The 20,879-nt window shown below is 42.8% G+C and overlaps 1 protein-coding gene across 4 annotated transcripts in view; it reads right to left on the reverse strand.

Moving 5' to 3' along the window:
- Positions 1 to 20,879, reverse strand: part of Cpne4 (copine 4) — a 568,085-nt gene that overhangs the window by 70,917 nt on the left and 476,289 nt on the right. For all 4 annotated transcript variants that reach the window (XM_045137041.1, XM_004664327.3, XM_045137042.1 and 1 more), the window contains 2 exons: positions 5,537 to 5,635; positions 689 to 775 (listed from right to left, as the gene is read on the reverse strand). In XM_045137041.1, coding sequence (XP_044992976.1) covers positions 689 to 775; positions 5,537 to 5,635 — 186 coding nt within the window. The remainder of the gene's footprint in view (positions 1 to 688; positions 776 to 5,536; positions 5,636 to 20,879) is intronic.

The raw sequence follows: 20,879 nt of genomic DNA on the forward strand, positions 1-20,879 counted from the left end.
AGTCTAGACAGCGCTTAAGATCTATATGGTGGGGTCACACTGACAGGGGTTAACACCTTAGTTCTTAAACTTAACCTTGTGTGTGACTCTGAGCCACTTTGAAAGTAGCAAGCCTTATTGAAAGTAGAAATCTCAGGGTGGTGATTAAAAACTTAAATGGTACTGACTCTCACGTAGTAAGTACTCAACTAGCAGCAAAATTACTCTCAGATATGAGCTTAGAGGTATGGATATTAGCACATAGGATTCTATGCAATGCTGGGGCTCCATTGTGGAGGAATTTCCAGGCCCTTTAATCTTTCATTGTTTGATTTCCACATTACCCTTTGAGAACAAATGTGAACCATATATCACTTAGCCTTGCATCAGGCACATAGCCAGTGTTTCAGGAATGTTGGCTGCCTGTTTGCCGATCATCCTCAGCACTGCTCAGAACAGCCTGACAGATGACAAGGACTCTCCTGATTGTTTCCAGGGAGAGGATAGTGGCATCAGCTATCACAGTTCTAAAAATCACCCATAATTACAACTCTCTTTGTTGTCTAACAATACATTGAGATTCCCATTTTGGCTGCGAGAAGATCGTTTCCTTGTGATATCTCTCCTGCCCTGATCGCGCAACTTGAATGACCCTTCCTCGCAGACCACCCTGGCTTCTGACTTCTGGAAGAGACGGCTACCCACATACCTTGCACTGGTTCAGAATCACCATGCCTGAGTTTTTGTAGTTCTTCTTCTTGGCTTTGTACTTGGGGTTGATGCATTCCCACTGCACCTGCAACGAGAGGGTCAGGGCATGAGAGGCTTCTCAGGAAGGAGCTGAGTCACTTGCAGAGCTCAGCCTCCTGGCAGCACAGTGGGCCCGCTGAACTGGAGGGCTAGCATATGGTCTCTAGGTGGTAACCCTTAACTCTAGGGGGCAGAACAGGAGACTAATTGAGAATAACATGAACATACTGCCTGATACATACATATATATATGTGTGTGGATGTGTGTGTATGTATGTATGTATGTGTATTATGTATGTATGTGTGTGTGTATATATATATATATATATATATATATATATATATATATATATATATATATATATAAGTTCTAGTCCCTTCCCTTACTAGGTGTGTGACCTTGTACAAATCGCTTGATGCCTCCATGCCATGGATGCCTCCTCTCTAAAATCAAGCTTATATGCCTGCCAAACTGCCCTCTAAACGCTGGTGTTTGTGCCCATATATTAATGCTATTCTCTCTTTTGGTTAGAGAAGTTCTCTCTTTTCAGATGTCAGAGACTCAAAATTCACTGAGAAGTGAGAGTTGGGTGTTCAGCACTAAGTGAGACATCCCTATCACACTCTCTAAGACTTAAGGACCGTTGTGGCAGAAGGAATGTCAGAGCCAAAGGAAGGAGTGCTTACAATATTATCTTTCAGGTACAAAATGGCTTTGATATTCATGATCTCATGGTGGCTGACTCTGCCTATACAAGACCTGTATAATAGGAGGGGAAAAATGATGACATAAAAATAGAAGAGAGACCAGTTGGAAAGAAGGGATTCAGAGGAGAGGAGATTTGGGAGGGGTTAGAAGGTGGTAGTGGTTGTAGGGGATTATGATTATGGTATATTGCCTCTATTTATGGAAATTATCAAATAAAGTCAAGCTTATGATATCTATTCTCATTGGCTTACCGTCAATTAATAATTAAGTAATTTAATTATTAATCTGTGCACTATATTTAGACCAGAGCCTGGCATGTAGTAATGTGTTGACGGCAGTATAGTTGAGTGATGTCCAAATGCCAAGTCTTAGCACCCAGGAGTTGCCACAAAAGGTAGTAAAACAAATGACTATTGAATATCGGCTACAGGAAGTACAGACACTGATGCGCTTTCTGGAACCTTTGCTATAAACGCAGATATTCATTGGCTTGATATATTTCACAAGCGGCACAACAGCTCCCAGAGGCGCTTCTTTGAGGAGGGAAGCACAGCTTCTGGAGGGGCTGGGAACTGAGGAATTAGCTGGGGGTTATCCAGAACTGTTTGCAGCCTTTCCAGCCCACAGGGGACTTCATGGGACAAAATCACTTGTGAACCAATTACTCCAGGATCACTGACCATCACTGCCCACCATCTTGTCTCTGTGGCTGGCCCCAAGAAGACATTTCACTTACTGATAATCAGTGCTTGAAAATGAAGTGGCTTGTAAGGCAGGTGGGAATGAGACAGATCGTTATGTGCTCTGCAGTGATCCATTCCTCCCAGCATACACCCATCTGTGTGATTTCTTCCTACAGTGGTGCTAAGCTTAGTCATGTGACTTGCTTTGGCCAATAAACTATTAGCAGATGGGATAAAGGCAGAGTCTGGAGAAGAGCTTATGTTTTGGAGCTGACTTCTCTTGCTTCTAGAAAGAGGTTTTTTTTTTTTTTTTTTTTTTTTTTCTTCACCATCCTGTAAAAAAGCTTAGGCTTATGCCAAGAACCAAATGCAAGAGAGTTCATTTCACAGCATGAGGAGCAGAGAGGAGAGGTTGGAGGTAAACTCAAGCCAACATTGCCAGTCAAGAAAGTGACCAGTAATGATGGCTGTTTTTTCAGCCAGGAAGTTAGTGGGCAATGTGTTAATCAGCAACAGATAATTCCATAGGTCCTCATTACTGAGGAGGAGCCACCAGGGGCCCGGGGAACTGTATTCAACGGTGGCTCTGATAGTAACAACATATTTGTCTCACCCCCGGTCCTGGCCTGTTGACCATAATACCTTGTCCACAATGCCTTGGAGGGACTCTCCTGTCTGGCTTTGAGATATTTCTCTTTGGTTACCGCAAACTGAGGATGCTTGTGTGAGGTACTCAAGAATTAATCAAGATTTAATAAAGAGTTTACTCTGTACCTTTGGAATAATGAGCTGTACAAAAAAGGGGGGAATGAGAATGATGGTGCCTCTTTTTCCCTCTGATGCTATCTCCTGGGGTTTTAAAAACAATCTATTTGTTTTTATTTATTTATTTACAAGAGTGAGAGAGGGAGGGAGAGAGAGAGAGATAGTATGGGTAGGCCAGGGTGCTACTGCAAATGACCTCCAAACACATGTTGTCACTTTGTGCATCTAGCATTATGTGGGTATTGGGGAATCAAACCCTGGCCATCAGGCTTTACAAGAAAGAGCCTTTAACTGCTGAGCCATCGCTCCAGCCCCACACTTTGCTTTCTTAAGCTTACGCTTCCTCTGCCCTCACAGCTGTCTGTTCTCCCTAAGTTAACTCTCTTCTCTCAGCTTTAAATCCCCTCCTTTCCTTTGATCACTCCTAATACACATTTTCAGGTAAACTCGTCTGTGTGCCAGTTTTCCAAAACCAAATTCTCAAACTTTATTTTTTCACAAACTGGTCCTTTCTGCCACAAGGCTTCCTCATCTCAGGATCCATTGTACCCTTGTATCATTATTTTTCTGCCCCACTTTCTCCAATCTCTCAACACGTTTTACGTTTCCCATTTCCAACCTCAAAACTTATCACTTTGTTTATCTCCATCACCATTTCTTCAGTCCAGGTCATTATTGTGGTAGAAGAAATTTAACAAAGGAACCAGACCCAGAAGATGCTCTAAAACAATTCCTATTGTCCAAACGTCACCCAGGGAGACAGCGTGACCCTGAGTCTCCCCCATCTACGCAGCTGCGCCTGCTGGTGTGTTATCTGGTCAGTGCCGCCACAGGCACAATCAGCCCTGAGCAAACAGCTTTCTGTCCTACGTCCTACTTTCTTACCCCCGATTGGTTGCTAAGGAATTTTCTGTGTGTGCCCCCAAATGACGTAACCTTAGAAACTTTTCACCCGCCAATAGTGTAAAGAATTCAAGATGACGTCACACTGCCCGTTGTAGTTGTCTATAAGACCCTGCGGTACCAGAGCTCAGCACTCAGGCTTTGGGAGTTACTCCCCCGAGTCCATGTCAACACGAATAAATTTCCCGACTCTCTACTCTTATCTCTGGTGGCAACTCTGTGTGACTCAGTTTCCTGCAACAATTATCACATCTTGTCCCATCTATAGCAGTAGCTTTCTAACAGATACCCTTGTCTCATTCTCTTGTCTCTATTTGATTATCTACACAGTAACCAGAGCAGACTTTGGTTTCACCCTTTGAAACACAGCCCAATGAAATGGTCTGTCTCATCCAAATGGCAGACACCGGCCACATGAGGCTATTGAACCTTTCAATATGGCTAATATAACAAGATAAATTTGTGTATGTGCATATGCTTGTATGTGTGTGGGTACATGTGCACGCATGTGTGCCTTAGTCCAGAGGTCAGTGTTGGGTGTCTTCCTCAACCACTCTCCATCATGTGTTCATATATATATATATGCTATTTTTTAAAGTCATTTGAGAGAGAGAGAGAGAGAGAGAGAGAGAGAGAGGCAGATAGAGAAAGAGAGAATGGGCGTGCCAGGGCCCTGGCCTTGCAAATGAACTTCAAATGCATGCACCACCTTGTGCATCTGACTTATGTAGATCTTGAGGAATCAATCTTGCGTCCTTTGGCTTTGTAGACAAGTGAATTAGCCACTAAGCCATCTCTCCAGCCCAAGTATTATTTTCATAACATTTGTCACAAGTTGAAATTGCAATTTAATTTTTGTTTGTTTGATTTGTGTTTAGATCCTAACCTGACTCCCATCATCTGTCAGCTTCGGGAGAACAGAGGCACTGTTGGCATGATGAGTCATCATGCCACACTTACAGCCAGGCACAGCAAAATACTATAGAATCAATAAAGAAGAGAATGGCTCGCACTGTGCAAATGTGTCAACATAGGGACCAATGGTTGAACTAATTTTTTTTTTTTTGTATCTCACTTATATAGATAACAGGTAGAATGTGTCTGATGGCCTCGGTGGGAGTTACAGACTTATCTGTTTATTTTAAAGTATCTAGCCTTGGTGAGCTTCAATTATGACATATTTTATCTTACTTTCAAGAACCTCATTGGAGACTCAAGATGAAATGTTTCCCACATTTATCGATTTGGCTATTTCTGTTTATAGAAGTGAATAAGGCAAAACTCTATAGAACGATGTAGATCTCCAGTAGTGGTATTAATAAACCGTCACTGATGTATCAGCTCAGCACAGACGGGCTCTGTACAGTCCATAGAGCCAGTTTCTCTGGCTATGTTTTTTATTATCCAGCAAGCGACTCTACCAATAATTTAGTGCTGTTCTTAAATTGTGACCCTTGGAAAAGTAAATTTACTTTACCAAGATTGCATAGCTAAAGGAAAATAGACATTTTTCTCGTTCAACCTCTTAATTCCATCAATGGAGAATCAGTACCAGTTCGGGGTGGTGTGTTGACAAAGGTCACAGAAATGCCTTGGATTTGGGCTTGTTTTAGAATTGTCTCCCATCATGCTCCCTGTTTGTCAGACTTAACCATACTTTGACGTTTTATCTCCAGCTGTTTCATTTATAACTAAAGATAGGTCAGAAAGAATGTCTAGAAAGCATGACCAGAGGTTCACCACATACCTGTTTCCCTTCCATTGCTCCTCTCATCTCCTTGAATGTTGAGGTGAATTCTCCAATAAAGTCATGTTTGCCATTGGAGTCCCAGTCCCATACTATGCACTGCAAGAGAAAAGAATTATCATTTTTTTTTCTTCATTCAATTGAAGATTGCAGCCATAGCAGCTGCAGGCAGTTCGAACTCTATGAAGAAGAATAGCTGGAAACGCTTTGGTCTAGAACAGAAAGAATGTTGTAATTATCCCTTTCCTTGGCTCTTTCAGCCCTAATCTCCAAATAGTCCTGTGATACAGAAATGATTTATCCATGTTTTTAGAAAAAGCCAGTAATACTCAAAGGAGGAAAGTGACTTCCCAAAAGACCATTAAGTAGATGAAAACCTGGGCCTTGAAGACGGTTGTGCTGTCTCCAGTTCTGACACCTTTTTGTCCATCACAGACAGCCTCCTTGCCTTACAGTTGGGGCAGATGTCTGAGTCTGACAACTTGTCGCTTCTAAAATCACATCTTCTGTTAGTGATTCCAATGGGGTGTTATGGTATTCATACAATGCAACAAAACTAAATAAAGCAACAAGGAGCTGAAGAGATGGCTCAGTAGTTATGTGTGCCTTCTCCACAGCATGAGGGGTAGAGGGGCCCTGAGATCACCTGAGCTCTAATCTCCACAGTCCACAGAAACAGCTGAGTGTGGCCATGAGCATTTGAAAGCCCCGTGACCCACATTCTGTTGGGGAGTAGAGACTGGAAAATTTCTGAGGCTTGTGAATAGCAATCTCCAGAACTAGTAAGAGACTTTTTGTAAGGGCAAAACAGTGGGTAATATGAATGATGGGACACCCAACATTCTCCTCTTGCCACCAAGGTCAAGTGTACAGGGTCTATTATCAACACATACAAGTTCATATATCTCACACTCCCCACACCACACACACACACACACACACACACACACACACACACACACACACAAAATAAGGTAGAAAGTGAAGCTTTTATGGTATCCACATGAAAAATAGTAAACAGTAGTGCTCAATAAACCATACTGGTAAACATCACACATCTGTCACACAAACTGTGACTATTCAAATCTCACAAGATGGCTCCTTCTAACACTGTAAGAAGTATATCCTTGGTATCCTAGCAACATTTGTAAAGTGATTAGATGAAGCCCTTTGCTTGGTCACATGACTAGATGAAGCAGAAGTTCTCTATTTTTTTTTTTTTTCTTTTCAGGGTAAAAGTTAGACTATGGTCTCGTGTACTTTAAATGTCACTTCCACATTTTAAGGTAACATTGTACCACAAAGGAATTCTAAAACTTAAACAAAGCAAAGGTATCAAGGGGGACTTTATGGAGGGAGCAGGGGGGGTCTCACTCTAGCCCAGGCTGACCTGGAATTCACTGTGTCACCTCAGGATAGCTTTGAATTCCCGGCAATTCTCCTACCTCTGCCTGCTGAGTGCTGAGATTAAAGGTATGTGCCACCCCACCTGGCTTAAGGGGGACTTTCTACTCAGAAGTTTCTCTCAGGACGTCAGGACTAAAATGTAGCCTGGTTTTCTTCCTTAGGGCACAGGTCCTACTGGCCAGTCTGCCTGACTGCAAATCTGCCAATTTGCCAATTACAAATCTGTCCCTGAATCATATGGGATGCCCCATAGCTATACAATGAAATATGTCCAAAATGAAATATAACACTCCCTAAATATATCCTTACTCGTTTATTTCCCATCACAATGAATTGCACCAATCCTTGCCATCCTGTTGCTATGGAGAAGTGGGCACCATTCCCAATATCCAGCTTCCCCTCACCTCCTCACACTGGTCCTCTCCACTTTGCCTCCCACACATGGTTTGATTCTGGTACGTCCCCTCCTTTTCTACTGCTTCTTCTGAATAATAGCCCCCAGTCTGTCTTCTTGCATCCCCTGTAATTCCCTACCCTAATTATGCTACCTGATCACTTACCCTTGTCTTTCCCTATCTTTTCTGATAGCAAAAGTGTAACAACAAAAATGAACAAGAAGGCAAGGAAATGAAACCTTAAGTGGTACTCACATGAAAAATGGATGGATGCTATTGAAATATTCACAGTGAAAAAACAGACTAATAGGTCTTCCAAGGTACATTATGATCTGACACTCTGAGTCTCCTCATATTTACCACTGCTTATAATCCATGCTTACAATATTAAAATATATTTAAAAATATCTTATTTATTCATTCATAAGAGGAGACAGAAAGAGAGAAAGAGGGAAAGAGAAAGAGAAAGAGAGAGAATGGGTGTGCCAGGGCCCTTGCAAATGACCTCTAGATGTATGCATCACTTTGTGCATTTGACTTTATGGGGATACTGTGGAATTAAACTCAGGCCATCAGGCTTTCAAGCAAGCACCTTTAACCACTAAGCCATCTTTTCATCCCTAAACTTAATTATTAATTTTTCAAGTATTTTAAAGTTTGAGGTTGGTAGGCATGAAAAACATGTGCTAAGCCTTTTTTCTTCCCTCATTGGAGGCATATTAAAGAACTAATTTCTCAGCTTCTCTAAGTTAAATTATTTCTTAGCTAATTCCTTTGCTTAAAAACATTAATAAAGCTGGGTGTGGTGGCACACGCCTTTAATCGCAGCCCTTGGGAGGCAGAGGTAGGAGGATTGCTGTGAGTTCAAGGCCACCCTGAGATTACATAGTGAATTCTAGGCCAGCCTGGGCTAGAGTAAGATCCTACCTTAAAAAATTGAAAAGAAAGAAAAAAAAAAAAGCACATTAATAGCTGAGTGTGGGAAGTGGGCATGGTAGTGCACACCTTTACTCCCAGCATTTGGGAGGCAGAGGGAGGAGGATTGCCTTGAGTTCAAGGCCATCTTGAGACTACATAGTGAATTTCAGGTCAGCCTGGGCTAGAGTGAGACCCTACCTCAAAACAAACAAACAAACAAACAAACAAACAAGAAAACCCTTATGTGAGGAAAAAGTGCATTAGAATAAGTCATAAAGAAAGTGGTTGTGATAGTTAATATTGATTATCTGCTTGATAGAATCTAGAATCACCTAAGAGACAAACTACTGGACATGTCTGTGAGGGAGTTTCTAGTCCACCTTAACTGATATGGGAGGATCCTCCCTAACCATGGGTGGCATCATTGCATGGTCTAGGGTCCTGGGCTGAATACACTGCACTCTCCTCGGGTGGGCTGAGGCTTCCCTTCAGGCTGCTGCCTTGTCACCTGTAATAAACACTTTACCTGAAGGATGATTGGACTCTGTGCCTCTCTTGAACTGGGTTCTTTCCTAAAACCTAACAATTATTATAACATATATGCTGAGAACCCCTTAAATATTTAAATCATGTTCATAGGAAAAGGCAGCATAGTTTATTTTGACTTCAAAAGTGGGAAAAACAGAACCTTGAGAGGAAGTTACAAAAAATTACCAAATAAATAATTATATCTGTTCAAAACCCAAATAATAGGTTTCTGAGAGTTTTTTTTTTCATTGCTGGAGGGCCATATGTAAAAGTGACAGCAGGGAAAGTCAGATAGAAGAAATTATGAGGGATTTTGTATCTGAATTTTCTTCTAATTTGGAGATGGCACTATGAATACTAGGGTGCAAAATAAAGTCAGTGGAAGGGTTAGTACCTTTTGGTTTGAAACACTAAGCAATGTAATATAGCCTTGATAGAAATGATAAGAATTTCACTTTAATTCATTCATTCAGTTGGCTGGGGGGAAAAATCAATGGTTCGGTCATTTGGAAAAGATTGCTCAGGATAGTGATCATCACATTGTATAATACTGTGGATTGATTTCCCATCATAATAAGGCTTTTTTTTTTCTCTCTCTCTCTGTTTGCCAGTCCCACTTTACAGATCATGACACTCATTTATTGCACAGAGCAAGTGACAGAAGAAAGCTTGCGGGCTTGGATGTGAAAGAAGAGAGAGGTTCCAGTCTGAACGTCAAGGCTCAGAACTCGGCTTGACATCTACATCCTACTGGATACTGGATGCTCACTCTTCCTCTCCTCGGTGGACAGGAGCAAACTGAAGGCCAATGGGACAAAGACAAGCAGAAGGAGGAGGGGAATGAGACCCTTTTAACCATTCCCCTGTGTGATGTTTACAGACTGTCAACTTGACAGGACCTAGAATTGCCCTTGTGGGACTACCTGCATGAGGTTAGCCTCTGGGCGTGTTTGTGAGGAATTGTCTTGAGTTAATTGAGGTGGGAAGAAGAGACCCACCTTGATGGTGGGCAGCACCATCCCATGGGCTGGAGTCCCGCACTATACAAAGAGGAGAGAGCTGGCCAAGCAGCAAGTTACTCTCTGGTTCCTCCCCGTGGACCGAATGGGACCAGCTGCCTCAAACCCTTGCCACTGTGCCCTTCTCCACCATGACGGGCTGCAACCTGGAACCCAGGGTGAAATAGTCTCTTCTTCGCCTAACCTGACTTTTGTCAGGTATTTTGTCCTACCAACAAGAAGTTGGCTGCTACACCCTGCAATGGCAAAAGCTAGGAGTCCCATCTTTTTAGAGGAGACAGCATGGACCACTCACTCCTCTGCTCTGTGTCAGATTCTCCATCACGTGGGAGTTACTCTCACTCCTTCACCTGTGATCACAGCATTCGAGACACTGGTAATGAGCTCTTTATCCGGGGAAGAAAGGGAAGGGCCTTTGAGCCTCCCTGAGCTGGAGGATGAGCCTGGCTGGAAGGATCTCCCGTCAAGTCAAGTCTTCCTGGAGTGGGCTCTGCTTCTTCAGGTCACAGGCATTTCTCCCTATGGTGGCTGAAAGCATTTTGTTTTGAACTTTTAAAATTTTTTTTATTTTATTTTTTCCCAGAAAGGATCCCAAAGGAAGGAAGACACGGCATAGCAGACAAATCAAAACAGTCTCCCCTTCTCCCTGCTGTGGGCTGGTTTATGACAGCTTTGATGAGCTGACAGGGAACCATCTTGGTGACAAGTAAACAGATCAGCCGCCCTCAGAAAGAGAAACAGAGGCGAGAGGCTTCCTTGTGAATCTATCAGGCGGCTTTGACACATCTGGGGGAGCTCGGCATGGAGAAGCTATCTTCAAGCCAGAAAGTTCTTACAGCTCAAGTTTAGGACTTGAATCTTATAATGTGTAAGCTTGGCAGATGGCTGGGTCAGCACTCTCGGTTTCTAGAGGAGAAAATCGATGGTTGTGGTGGGATAGGGTTTAGGATTAAGCCTCCTTCGGCCCCAGCTGGAGACTTACAGGCTGTTCTGGGACCTTAGAGTTCAGCCCGCTGGCCGGTGATAGTGCTGACTCACTCTGAGATTACTTCCTTACTGTTGACGTGGAGACATGACCCAGGCTTCCTGCTTAGGCCTGCTCTGCTTTCCCTACCTTGATTTTCCTTTGAGACTCTTAAGTTCACATAAACATTTCCCTCCCAAGAGCTGGTTCCCATCAGGTGTCTTGTCCCAGCAACAAGAAGCTAACTGCTCACAATGGTTTAGTCATGGCTTCTGCAAACTTAGCATGGTGGGGACCAAAACTTGGATCTCCTTCCTCCCTGACTTCACTACCACCACACAAATAAGAAAGTTGTAATGATTGAGAGTGTGCAATGCTTACTATGCGCCAGGCATCGCTGGGAGCGACTGCATGCTAACAAAGTGGACGCCCAAGGGCACAGCAGTGCAACGGACCTTTCTCTCTCCTCAGAACTGAAGTCTACTCGCTATGGCTCAAAGGATTCACGCCATGACCCCAAACGATACAACTCCAAGAAGAAAAAGGCTAATGCTTCTTGGCACTGGTGTTGGCAATTTCTTGCACTTGACACCAAAAGCATAAAAATAAAAGTATACATAGAAAAAACAAATTACCAAAGTAAAAAAACCCCCACAAAACCACATGTGTTATAGAGGAAATAACAAAATGTAAAGGCAATGTATAGAACAGGGGGAAATTCTTGCAAACCACATATCTCATACAAGGTAGGCAAAGAATGCCTTTTGAGTTAATAGCATAAAATAAAATAAGCAAAAGTAGTAAAAAGCCAACCAAATAAATCACATATCTTGATTTTTTAAAAAAATATTTGTTTATTTATTTGAAAGAGAGGAAGAGGGAGGGAGAGAGAGAGAGAGAGAGAACGAGAAAAGGAGGGAGGATAGTCATGCCAGAGCCTCTTGCCACTGGAAATGAATTCCGGACATATGCATCACCCTGTATATCTGGCTTTAAGTGGGTACTGGTGAATTGAACCCAGGGCATTTGGCCTTATAAGCAAGCGTTTTAACCACTGAGTCATGTCCTTCCTAGACCAAATATCTTGATTTTTAAAAAGCATGCAAAACACTTGAACAGAACATTCTGTAAAACAAAACAAAACAAAAATACAGGTGGTCAATAGGCACTTTAAATAATGCTCAGCATCATTATCAAGGAAATGCATATTAAACCATCATGAAATATCACTTCACTCTTGTAAGGATAGCTATACAAACACAAACAATTTAAAAGGTTGATGAATCTGTGGAGATACTGGAACCTTTGCATACTGTTGTGGGACCATTAAATGGCATGCCAAAAACAATATGGGGTTCCTCAAAAATATTAAAATAGGGCTGGAGCCAGGCGTGGTGGCGCACACCTTTAGTCCCAGCACTCGGGAGGCAGAGGTAGGAGGATCGCTGTGAATTCAAGGCCACCCTGAGACTATACAGTGAATTCCAGGTCAGCCTGGGCTAGAGTGAGACCCTATCTTGAAAAACAAAACAAAACAAAGCAAAACAAAAAAACAAACAAAAAAAAAACAAAACCCAACAAATAGGGCTGGAGAGATGGCTTAGCAGTTAAGGTGCTTGTCTATGAGGCCTAAGGACCCAGGTTTAACTCCCCAGAACTCACATGAGCCAGACACACAAGGTGACATATGTGCCCAAGGTGGAGTTTGATTGAAGTGGCTGGAGGCCCTGGCATGCCAATCCTCTCTCTCTCTCTCTCTCTCTCTCTCTCACTCTCTCTCATAAAAACTAAGAAAAGATTAAAATAAAAATATTACAGTCCAGCAATTCCACTTCTGAATACATACATAAATACATGCATATGTACACACATACATATTTACATACATCCCTAAAATCAGGAGTCTGAAGAGATATCTAACATTCAAGATTTGGAAGCAAATATCCATCAATGAATGAATAAATAAAGAAAATGTGGTTATCTATCTATCCATCCATCTATCTATGTATAAATATTCAGTCTTAAAAAAATGGACATCCTATCATGTTAAACACATAAATAAATCTGGTGAATATATGTGAAAGAAGCCAGTCACAGGACAAAGCCTGCATGACTCTCTCAGTATGAGGCCTGGAAAACTCACAGAACCAGAATATAATAGCAGTTACCCGAGGTGGGTGTGGCGGGGCAATGGCAGTGGGTATTTGTTATGTTAGATGGATAACTTCTAGAGGGTTAGTGCACACCATTGCGCCTGCTCTTAACAATATGCTACTATACATTTCATGTTTGTTAAGTGGGTCCAGGTCATGTTAAGCATCCTTGTACACACAGAGAGAACAATAGTAGCAACACCCCTTCTCAAAAATGGAAAAGGATGGCTGGAGAGACGGGTTAGCGGTTAAGGCACTTCACTGTGAAGCCTAAGGACCCAGGTTTGACTCCACAGAACCCACGTAAGCCAGATGCACAAGGTAGTGAATATGTTTGGAGCTCATTTTCAGTGGCTAGAGATCCTGGCATGCCCACTCTCTCTTTCTCTGTCTCTCTAATAAATAAAATAAAATATTTTTTCAAAAATGAAACAGGACACAAGGATGCTTTGGAAAGCACTAGCTACGTCTGATTTTGATTGTGTGCAGGAAGGCTGGGGCTTTGCACACGTACAAACCCCTCAACTGTGTCCATTCCGTGTACACTATTATATCTTAGCAAAGCTGTAAGATAGAGATTTCTCATCAAAGGTGTGGAAAATAGTCTGACACAGTACATTGAAAGGCCTTAAAAACAGAACTAAGTATTCTCTGAACAATAGGAGGTTCTGTCTGTGGACTGCAGACCGTGGAATTTCCAGTCTAGAATGTCTGGATAAACATCAGGCTTTTCTAGCCAGTTCCCACTATCACATTGGTCAATTCTTTCTCGTAAATCTCTCTGTCTCTGTTTCTTACTCGTTCGCTCTATGTATGTATGTATGTATGTATGTATGTATGTATGTATGTATGTATGTATCTATCTATCTATCTATCTATCTATCTATCTATCTATCTATCTATCTATCTGTGTTTATAGAGACAGATAGACACAGAGATTTCTCTCTTTGGGGTCAAAACTCAGATGCGTGTTTGACAAGTGCCTTTGTATTACACCCCATAGTTTTACATCATTCTTCTGCCAAAATGTTTTAAATAACAGGATCAGTTGTTTTTGCTTCTTCCTTCTCTTTTACCCATGACCAACTAATCCAAGGAAGTCTAACTTCTCCCAGGTTATGAACCTCCTTATGTACATTTATGATTCTCTTTGATAATAGGCATTCTCCTGTTTTTTAAAATAATATTTATTTATTTTAGAGAGTGAGAGATATAGAGAGAGGGAAGGAGGGAGAGGGAGAGAGAGAGAGCGAATGCCAGGGCCTCCAGCCACTGCCAACGAACTCCGGACGCATGTGCCACCTTGTACATCTGGCTTACGTGGGTCCTGGGGAATAGAACTGAGGTCCTTTGGCTTTTTAGGCAAACACCTTAACTGCTAAGCCATCTCTCCAGCCTTAGGCATTCTTTAAAATAGTCCAGAATGATGAAACCTAGAAGGAGCTCATTTAAGGTATGAGTGGTAACTCAAGAATGCCAAATGAAATGGTTATAAGGTTAAGCAATTAAAGAATTTTATTGTGTTCCTATATATATTGCTGAGTCTAGCCCAGTCTTCTAATCGCAGAATTTTGAGAATCAAGTAATATCTCATTTTATGGAAATTTTAGGCAAATATCTTCAATTGTATTTCTGCCTAAATATTATTAGGGATTTCTGAAGATCTCACCCATAATTTGATGTCTTGAGTGGCTTCCTTTTTACGTAAAAAAAAAAAAAAAGATTAGTTACCACCTTTGACACGCAGCTTAGCAGTTTGCACGAGACTGTGAACATGGATGGGGAGAGTATCACATTTATATATCAGCTCGTTTGCAAGAAGGCTCAAACTCTCTCGATGACTTGTTCTTCATTTTACTGTTAGTGCTCATGGGAGGCTTAGCATGCGTCCCCTAAGGCTAAGATTCACCTCTCTGCAGTGCCCTGGCATTTGGAAGCCACATGTGATGAGGAGCTGGGCGATGGCATGAAGGATGCTGGTGAACTGCCGAGGGCACTGGCACCTATGGGAGGAGAGGGAGTGCCATGGGATGGGAATGCTGGAGATGTCACGTGACTTATAGGTGAGCTTCTGATGCCGAGAAAGCGGAGAAGGCTCCGGCTGGCTCCAGCAGAGTAGGCGCAGGGCAGCATGCACAGAGGGTGCGAAGGTCATGGCAAAAGTGCCTTGTGCGTGAGCATGCCAAAGGGGGGGGGGCTGGAGAGATGGCATGGTGGGTAAGACTGCTCCCTGCACGGGCATGAGGTTGTGCGTTGATCCCCAGCACCCACATAAAAATGCCAGGCATGGCTGTACATGCCTGTAATCCTAGCAGCGAGGGGATAGGTATGTGCATGGGGGCGCACTGCTCTGCACACATATGTACAACACACACACACACACACACCACATACTATAAACATGTATACCAAAAAGTTAAACACAGAAGAAAATAATTTTGCAAGGAAATAGCTAAAACACTAACTCTACAGGGTAGTCAGAAACCTTGTTTCGGGGCTGGAGCATGACCAGGTAAAATCTTATGTCTCCCACCAGCATTTGTTTTAGGAGCGTGCCATCATGGTTTAATTTGACAGCAGATTTTGTTACGTAGTTAATGTCATCTATCACTTAAAAAAAAACTTTCATACATGTCTATTTCTTTCTTAAAATTACTTATGGACATACTCAGTCTGTAAACAGCACATGTTGGTACCATCCTTACCCTCATCTCTGTCCCCCCACCTCTGAAGGGACCCTACTCTTTGGGAATGCTCGGTTATTCCCATGAGGATTTGTGGGTTGTGCATTGTGGAGAGAGACATCAGTTACAGGGAAGAGGCAACGTCTCTGTGCCTAATGTCCCAACGTGCGGCTCTAACAATCTTTCCACTCCCTTTGCCAGACCTGGCCTCACTTGCAGGCCCCTGCCTTTAAAAGAAACAAAGAGCTTCTTGGCCATGAAATATCAATGCCGTGGGAGAACTTGTCTACTATCCTGGGGTTATATCACTTTCCCTATCAGCGCCACGTGTCCACAGTGCTTCCTCCAGCCCTGAAACTCAGATCATATGTTCAGCGGGAGTGGCATCTTGAGATGGAAGCTTCTTTTCTTTCCTTCCTTCCTTTCTTTTTTTCTTTCTTCCTTTCTTTGCAGGTCAGGGTCTGACTGCTGTTTCTCACACTGTTCCATCCACAGAATCCAGGCTCTGGCTATGGACTTCACTGCTTTTTCCTTTAAATCTATTCCCATTGGACATTTTTGTTTTCATTTTCTCACTATACTTGTGGTAATGAGACAAAGCTTCATTTCCTAAAATTAGAGAGGTGGATAAAAAATATCAACATTTTCAGGAAAGGGAAAATGTTGACAGTGAGACGGGCATTTGGTGGTCTGGGATGACGGAGACAGAAGGACATGGAGTCATTCAGAATTCCATGCAAATATTCCTTTCCCAAGGCACATTGGATAGACCTGCTTTTGGCTATCCTATTTATTCACTCATAAGGTGGATATGAGAGTTGTGATGGTTCACTTTGGCAGGGGGGGGGGCAAAAAAGGGTGATGGAAGGTGATTGTGATCAGGGTTCATTGTATATATGTTTGGTAGTTGTTACTAAAAAAAAATTTTTTTTTCAAGTAGAAAAGCACCAAGGGCCAAAAAATAAAGATAAAGAAATTTAAGAAAGGAAAAAGGCACCTTACAGCATTAGTAAGGTTCACTTCTGGATATACCAGTGAGGGCATTTCCAGAGAGGATTAAATGAGGGGGTTCAGACCTGCCCTGATTGTGGGTAACACTAAGCCATGGGCTGCAAAGGCAGTGTGTGGAGGGGAGGTCAATGTGGGCTGACTGCCAACATGTATCTGTTTGCTTCCTGACTGTAGATACAGTGTAACCATTCACTCCCTTCTTCTGTCAGCACGGCTACCACCAGGTCCTGTGCTTCCTTGAACCATAAGCCAAAATGAACCTTTTCTCCTTTAATTCTTTTCTATCACCAGAATGATTCTCTCTCTCTCCTTCCCTGTTCTCTCTCTCTCTCTCTCCCTCTCTCTCTCTCTCTCTCATACACACACACACGCACACAGGGGAGTGAGTCCTGGCTATGAGACTTAGCCCCTTCCTCCAAGATGCTGATAACAGAATGTAGGAGGAGGTGGACAGCCAAATAAATATGAATGATGCAGAGTGGAAATGCCAAAAATGGAAGTTTTGACTGAAGGTGGTCTGGGAGTGTACACTGCAGATAGTTAGGGAAGGCCTCCCAGAGCAAATAAGAAAATAGCATCTGGTAAACGGCACATGCAAATAAACATTTCTTATTTATACAGAAGCACAGGTGGCTAGCATCAGACCTTCTCCTGGGCATTGTGTGAGGGCAGATAGAACAGCAGAACATGTTGGGTGTCTGAAAAGACAAGTAGATTACATAGAGTTAACTCCTCTTTGTTTCTGTCAACGGGTCAGTCTGCACAGAACTGGGTTGTATTTTTCTCAATTTTACCCAGTCGAGTCTCTCCTCTGCTCTCAGGCTACAAACTCCAGAGAGAGTATAAGCATCTTAAAGCGTTCCTCTGCAGGATCTTGTGCTGTGCTATGGAGAATGCCTCATAAAAAGGTGTGTGTGTGGCGGGGTGGGTAGGCTGGAGAGATGGCTTAGTGGTTAAAGCGTTTGCCTGAAAAGCTAAAGGACCCAGGTTTGATTCCCCGGTACCCACATAAAGCCAGATGCACAAAGTGGCAAATGCGTTTGGAGTTTGCAGTGGCTGGAGGGCCCTGGCACACCCATTCACTCTCTCTATATAATCTGCTTCTCTCTCTCTCCCATGAATAAATAAATCAATAAAAATATTAAAAAAGGAGGGTGTGGATACTGTGTAGAGGGAAATGAGGATGGCCTTTGGAAGGCACAGACTTGGGACACCATGTGCCATTTGATGTTTCACAGCAGCGAGCCACAGTGATCATATAAGACTGGATGCTCTCCTTTAAACTTCCTTCCCAAACACACATTGTCTTTAAATGCAGTCGGGATGTGGGCCAAATGCAGCCAGAATATAATACAAACTGCCTCTAGCTTAGTTCCTGATACTTTGTTCCCCTCTGAAAACCTAGGAAAAGGTGCCTCTGCTATCTGTTTCTCTAAGCATCCTGGTATTCCAAAGCCCCGTGAATAAAGTTCCTGAAGCTTACAGCATCATGAGGCCTCCCTAGCTCAACGTTCCGAACCCTTTCATATTTCTTCCGTAAACCAGCTCCAAGTTTGTTGCACAAGTGGCCCTGTTTCTTAGTACTAAATGTCTGTATTACTGCTTTACTTGTTTCTATGACCAAATAGGAGCAATAGGGGGCAGCTTGAGGAAGGAAAGGCTTGATTTAAGTTTTCAGTTTGAAGGAAATGCATTCCATCCTGGTGGGGAAGGTACGGCAGTAGGAGCAAGAGGTCAGATGAACACATTGTAGCCACAAGGAGGAAGCTGAGGGTAAGCGAGTGGGGCCAGGCTACAAGACATCAAGACCTGCCCACAGTGACCTCCTTCTTCCAGCAAGGCTCAAGCTATTAAAGGTTCTACAGCCTTTCCAAACAATGCCACCAGCCAGGGACCAAGTGTTCAAACACATGTGCCTATGGGGGACGTATCACATTCAAACCACAGCTCATCAAAGCCAGACTGAGTGATGCCCCAGTCGAGGGCTGTTGGTGCATTTCCTTTATCGTGCTAGTTGATACACCTGTGTTCTTCTGGCTTGCGGCCAAGCTTGGAGACAGTCCACAATGAAGTATGTCACTCTTTTGAAGCTTTCATCAGAGATTTATGAACTTGGAAGGCTTGGCTAGTTCAGATAAGCCTCAAAGGTTTCCAAGTGCTCGTCCAGACCTTTGCAACTTCACACCTCAATGCTCTTTAGAAAGATGGAAACTCCCGTGGCTGTGTGGGAAGAGCGAGGAGTCAGATTTTGACAGTGGCTTACATGCCTCAAGCTATCGATGGAAAGTCTATCTTCATTATCAAAGCCTCTCTATGTTGGATCAGACTGCTCCACTCTTTGACCAAGTTAATGGGCGTAAGGCCTGTCTGAGTATTTGGTAGTTGATCTGGAGTCTGACAGGTTATTGGATCGAGACAACTTCTTTATGTGCATCACGCGTGTGAATGAAACCCCTCACAAGCACAGAGGTATTCAATAACACAGCGCAGGCTGAGTCGTTGTTGGGGTGTAATGCATAATTGCTTTAAGCACCTGACACAGTAAAGCTATTAGGAGCTTTGAAATGATGGTCTCACACTTGTATTCCTCCTCCTGCTCTCTTCCCCTCCTCCCCTTTTCTATCTTTGTCTCTATTTCTTTGTGCATTTCCTGTACCTATTAAAATATATGTATATATAAAATTGGGCTGGAGAGATGGCTCAGTGGTTAAGGCACTTACTTGCAAAGCCTGATGGCCTAGGTTCAATTCACCAGTGCCTGTGTGAAGATGGAGTGCTACATGCATCTGGAATTTGTTTGCAGTGGCAGGAGGCCCTGGTATGCCCATTCTCTCTCTTCCCCAACCTGCCCTTTCTCTCTCTCTCTCTGCCTGTCTGTCTCTCAAATAAATAAATAAAATAAATATTTAAATTTTTAAAATGTATTTTTAGAGAGATAGAGAAAAAGAGAGCAAGAGAATGAATATGGGCACACCAGGGCATCTTGCCACCACTTTGTAGCCTGGCTTTATGTAGGTACTGGGCCACTGAACCTAGAATGGGAGGTTTTTGCAAGCAAATACCTTTAAGCCACTGAGCCATCTCTCCGGCCCCTCACATATCTGTTTGGGATGAATTTGATCTAATCTACGTGGGAATAAAAAATGTGTTTATGAATTTGTTCCCCTGTTCTGTCTTTCTTTCATTAATTACTAAGCCTTTATTGAGTACCCGCATGGCATCAGAAAATGAAGTAGGTAGAGCACAAGGGGAAATGAAGAAGATACATAAACATAAGACATAGAACAATAACAAAAAAGACAGGAGAGATAAACAGAGCTTTGCTTGCACAAAGCTTATAGTACAGTGGTGAAAGCAGGTGGTGAGTACGTCATGAATGTGGAGTTAAGGTGGCACTGGTTGGGAGGTGACGGAACCTCCAGGAGGCAGAGCTTTGGTGGAGAAAGTACATCACTGGCAGAGGCCTTGAGGCTTTATAACAGGGCCCCACTTCCCGTTTTCTGTCTCTGCTTCCTGCCTGTGACCGCAATGTGACCATCCGGCCTCCTGCTCCTGCAGCCTTGCCTTCCCCACCATCATGGACTATTATCCTCTGGGATTATAAGCCAGAGTAAACCTTTCCCTTCTTGAAGCCTCATCTTTCAGGATATTTGGTTGCAGTAAAGTAACCAGTTTGGGCCACTACCTTCGTGAGGTGGGACTTTTCATGTTTCATGGAGTGAAGACGTTCTCATCTACAGATAGAAATGCTTAGATCCAAAAGTCCTCAGGTTCCGTCCCTCTTCTTAAAATGACTGGAAAAAAATCACATGACTTGCCTTTTCTTCTCTAGTGTCATTCCTACCCATCCATGGGATTGTAACTGACCAAGTTTTGGAACAATCATTGTGTCACATTTCTTGTTAACACAATATACATGTCTCTTCAACCATGTTTATTGCTGCTCAATTTATAATAGCTGGGAAATGGAACCAGCCTAGATGTCCCTCAACTGATGAGTGGATAATGAAGATGTGGCACATTTATACAATGGAGTTCTACTCAGCGGTAAAGAAAAATGAAGTTATGAAGTTTGCAGAAAAATGGATGGACCTGGAAAGGATTATACTAAGTGAGGTAACCCAGGCCCAGAAAGCCAAACGCCACATGTTCTCTCTCATATGTGGATCCTAGCTACAGATGATTGGGCTTCTGCATGAGAATGAAAATACTTAGTAGCAGAGGCCAGTAAGTTAAAAAGGAGACATAAAGGGAAAAGAAAGGA

Source organism: Jaculus jaculus, chromosome 17, assembly GCF_020740685.1.
Source record: "Jaculus jaculus isolate mJacJac1 chromosome 17, mJacJac1.mat.Y.cur, whole genome shotgun sequence".
NCBI classification, from domain to species: Eukaryota; Metazoa; Chordata; class Mammalia; order Rodentia; family Dipodidae; genus Jaculus; species Jaculus jaculus.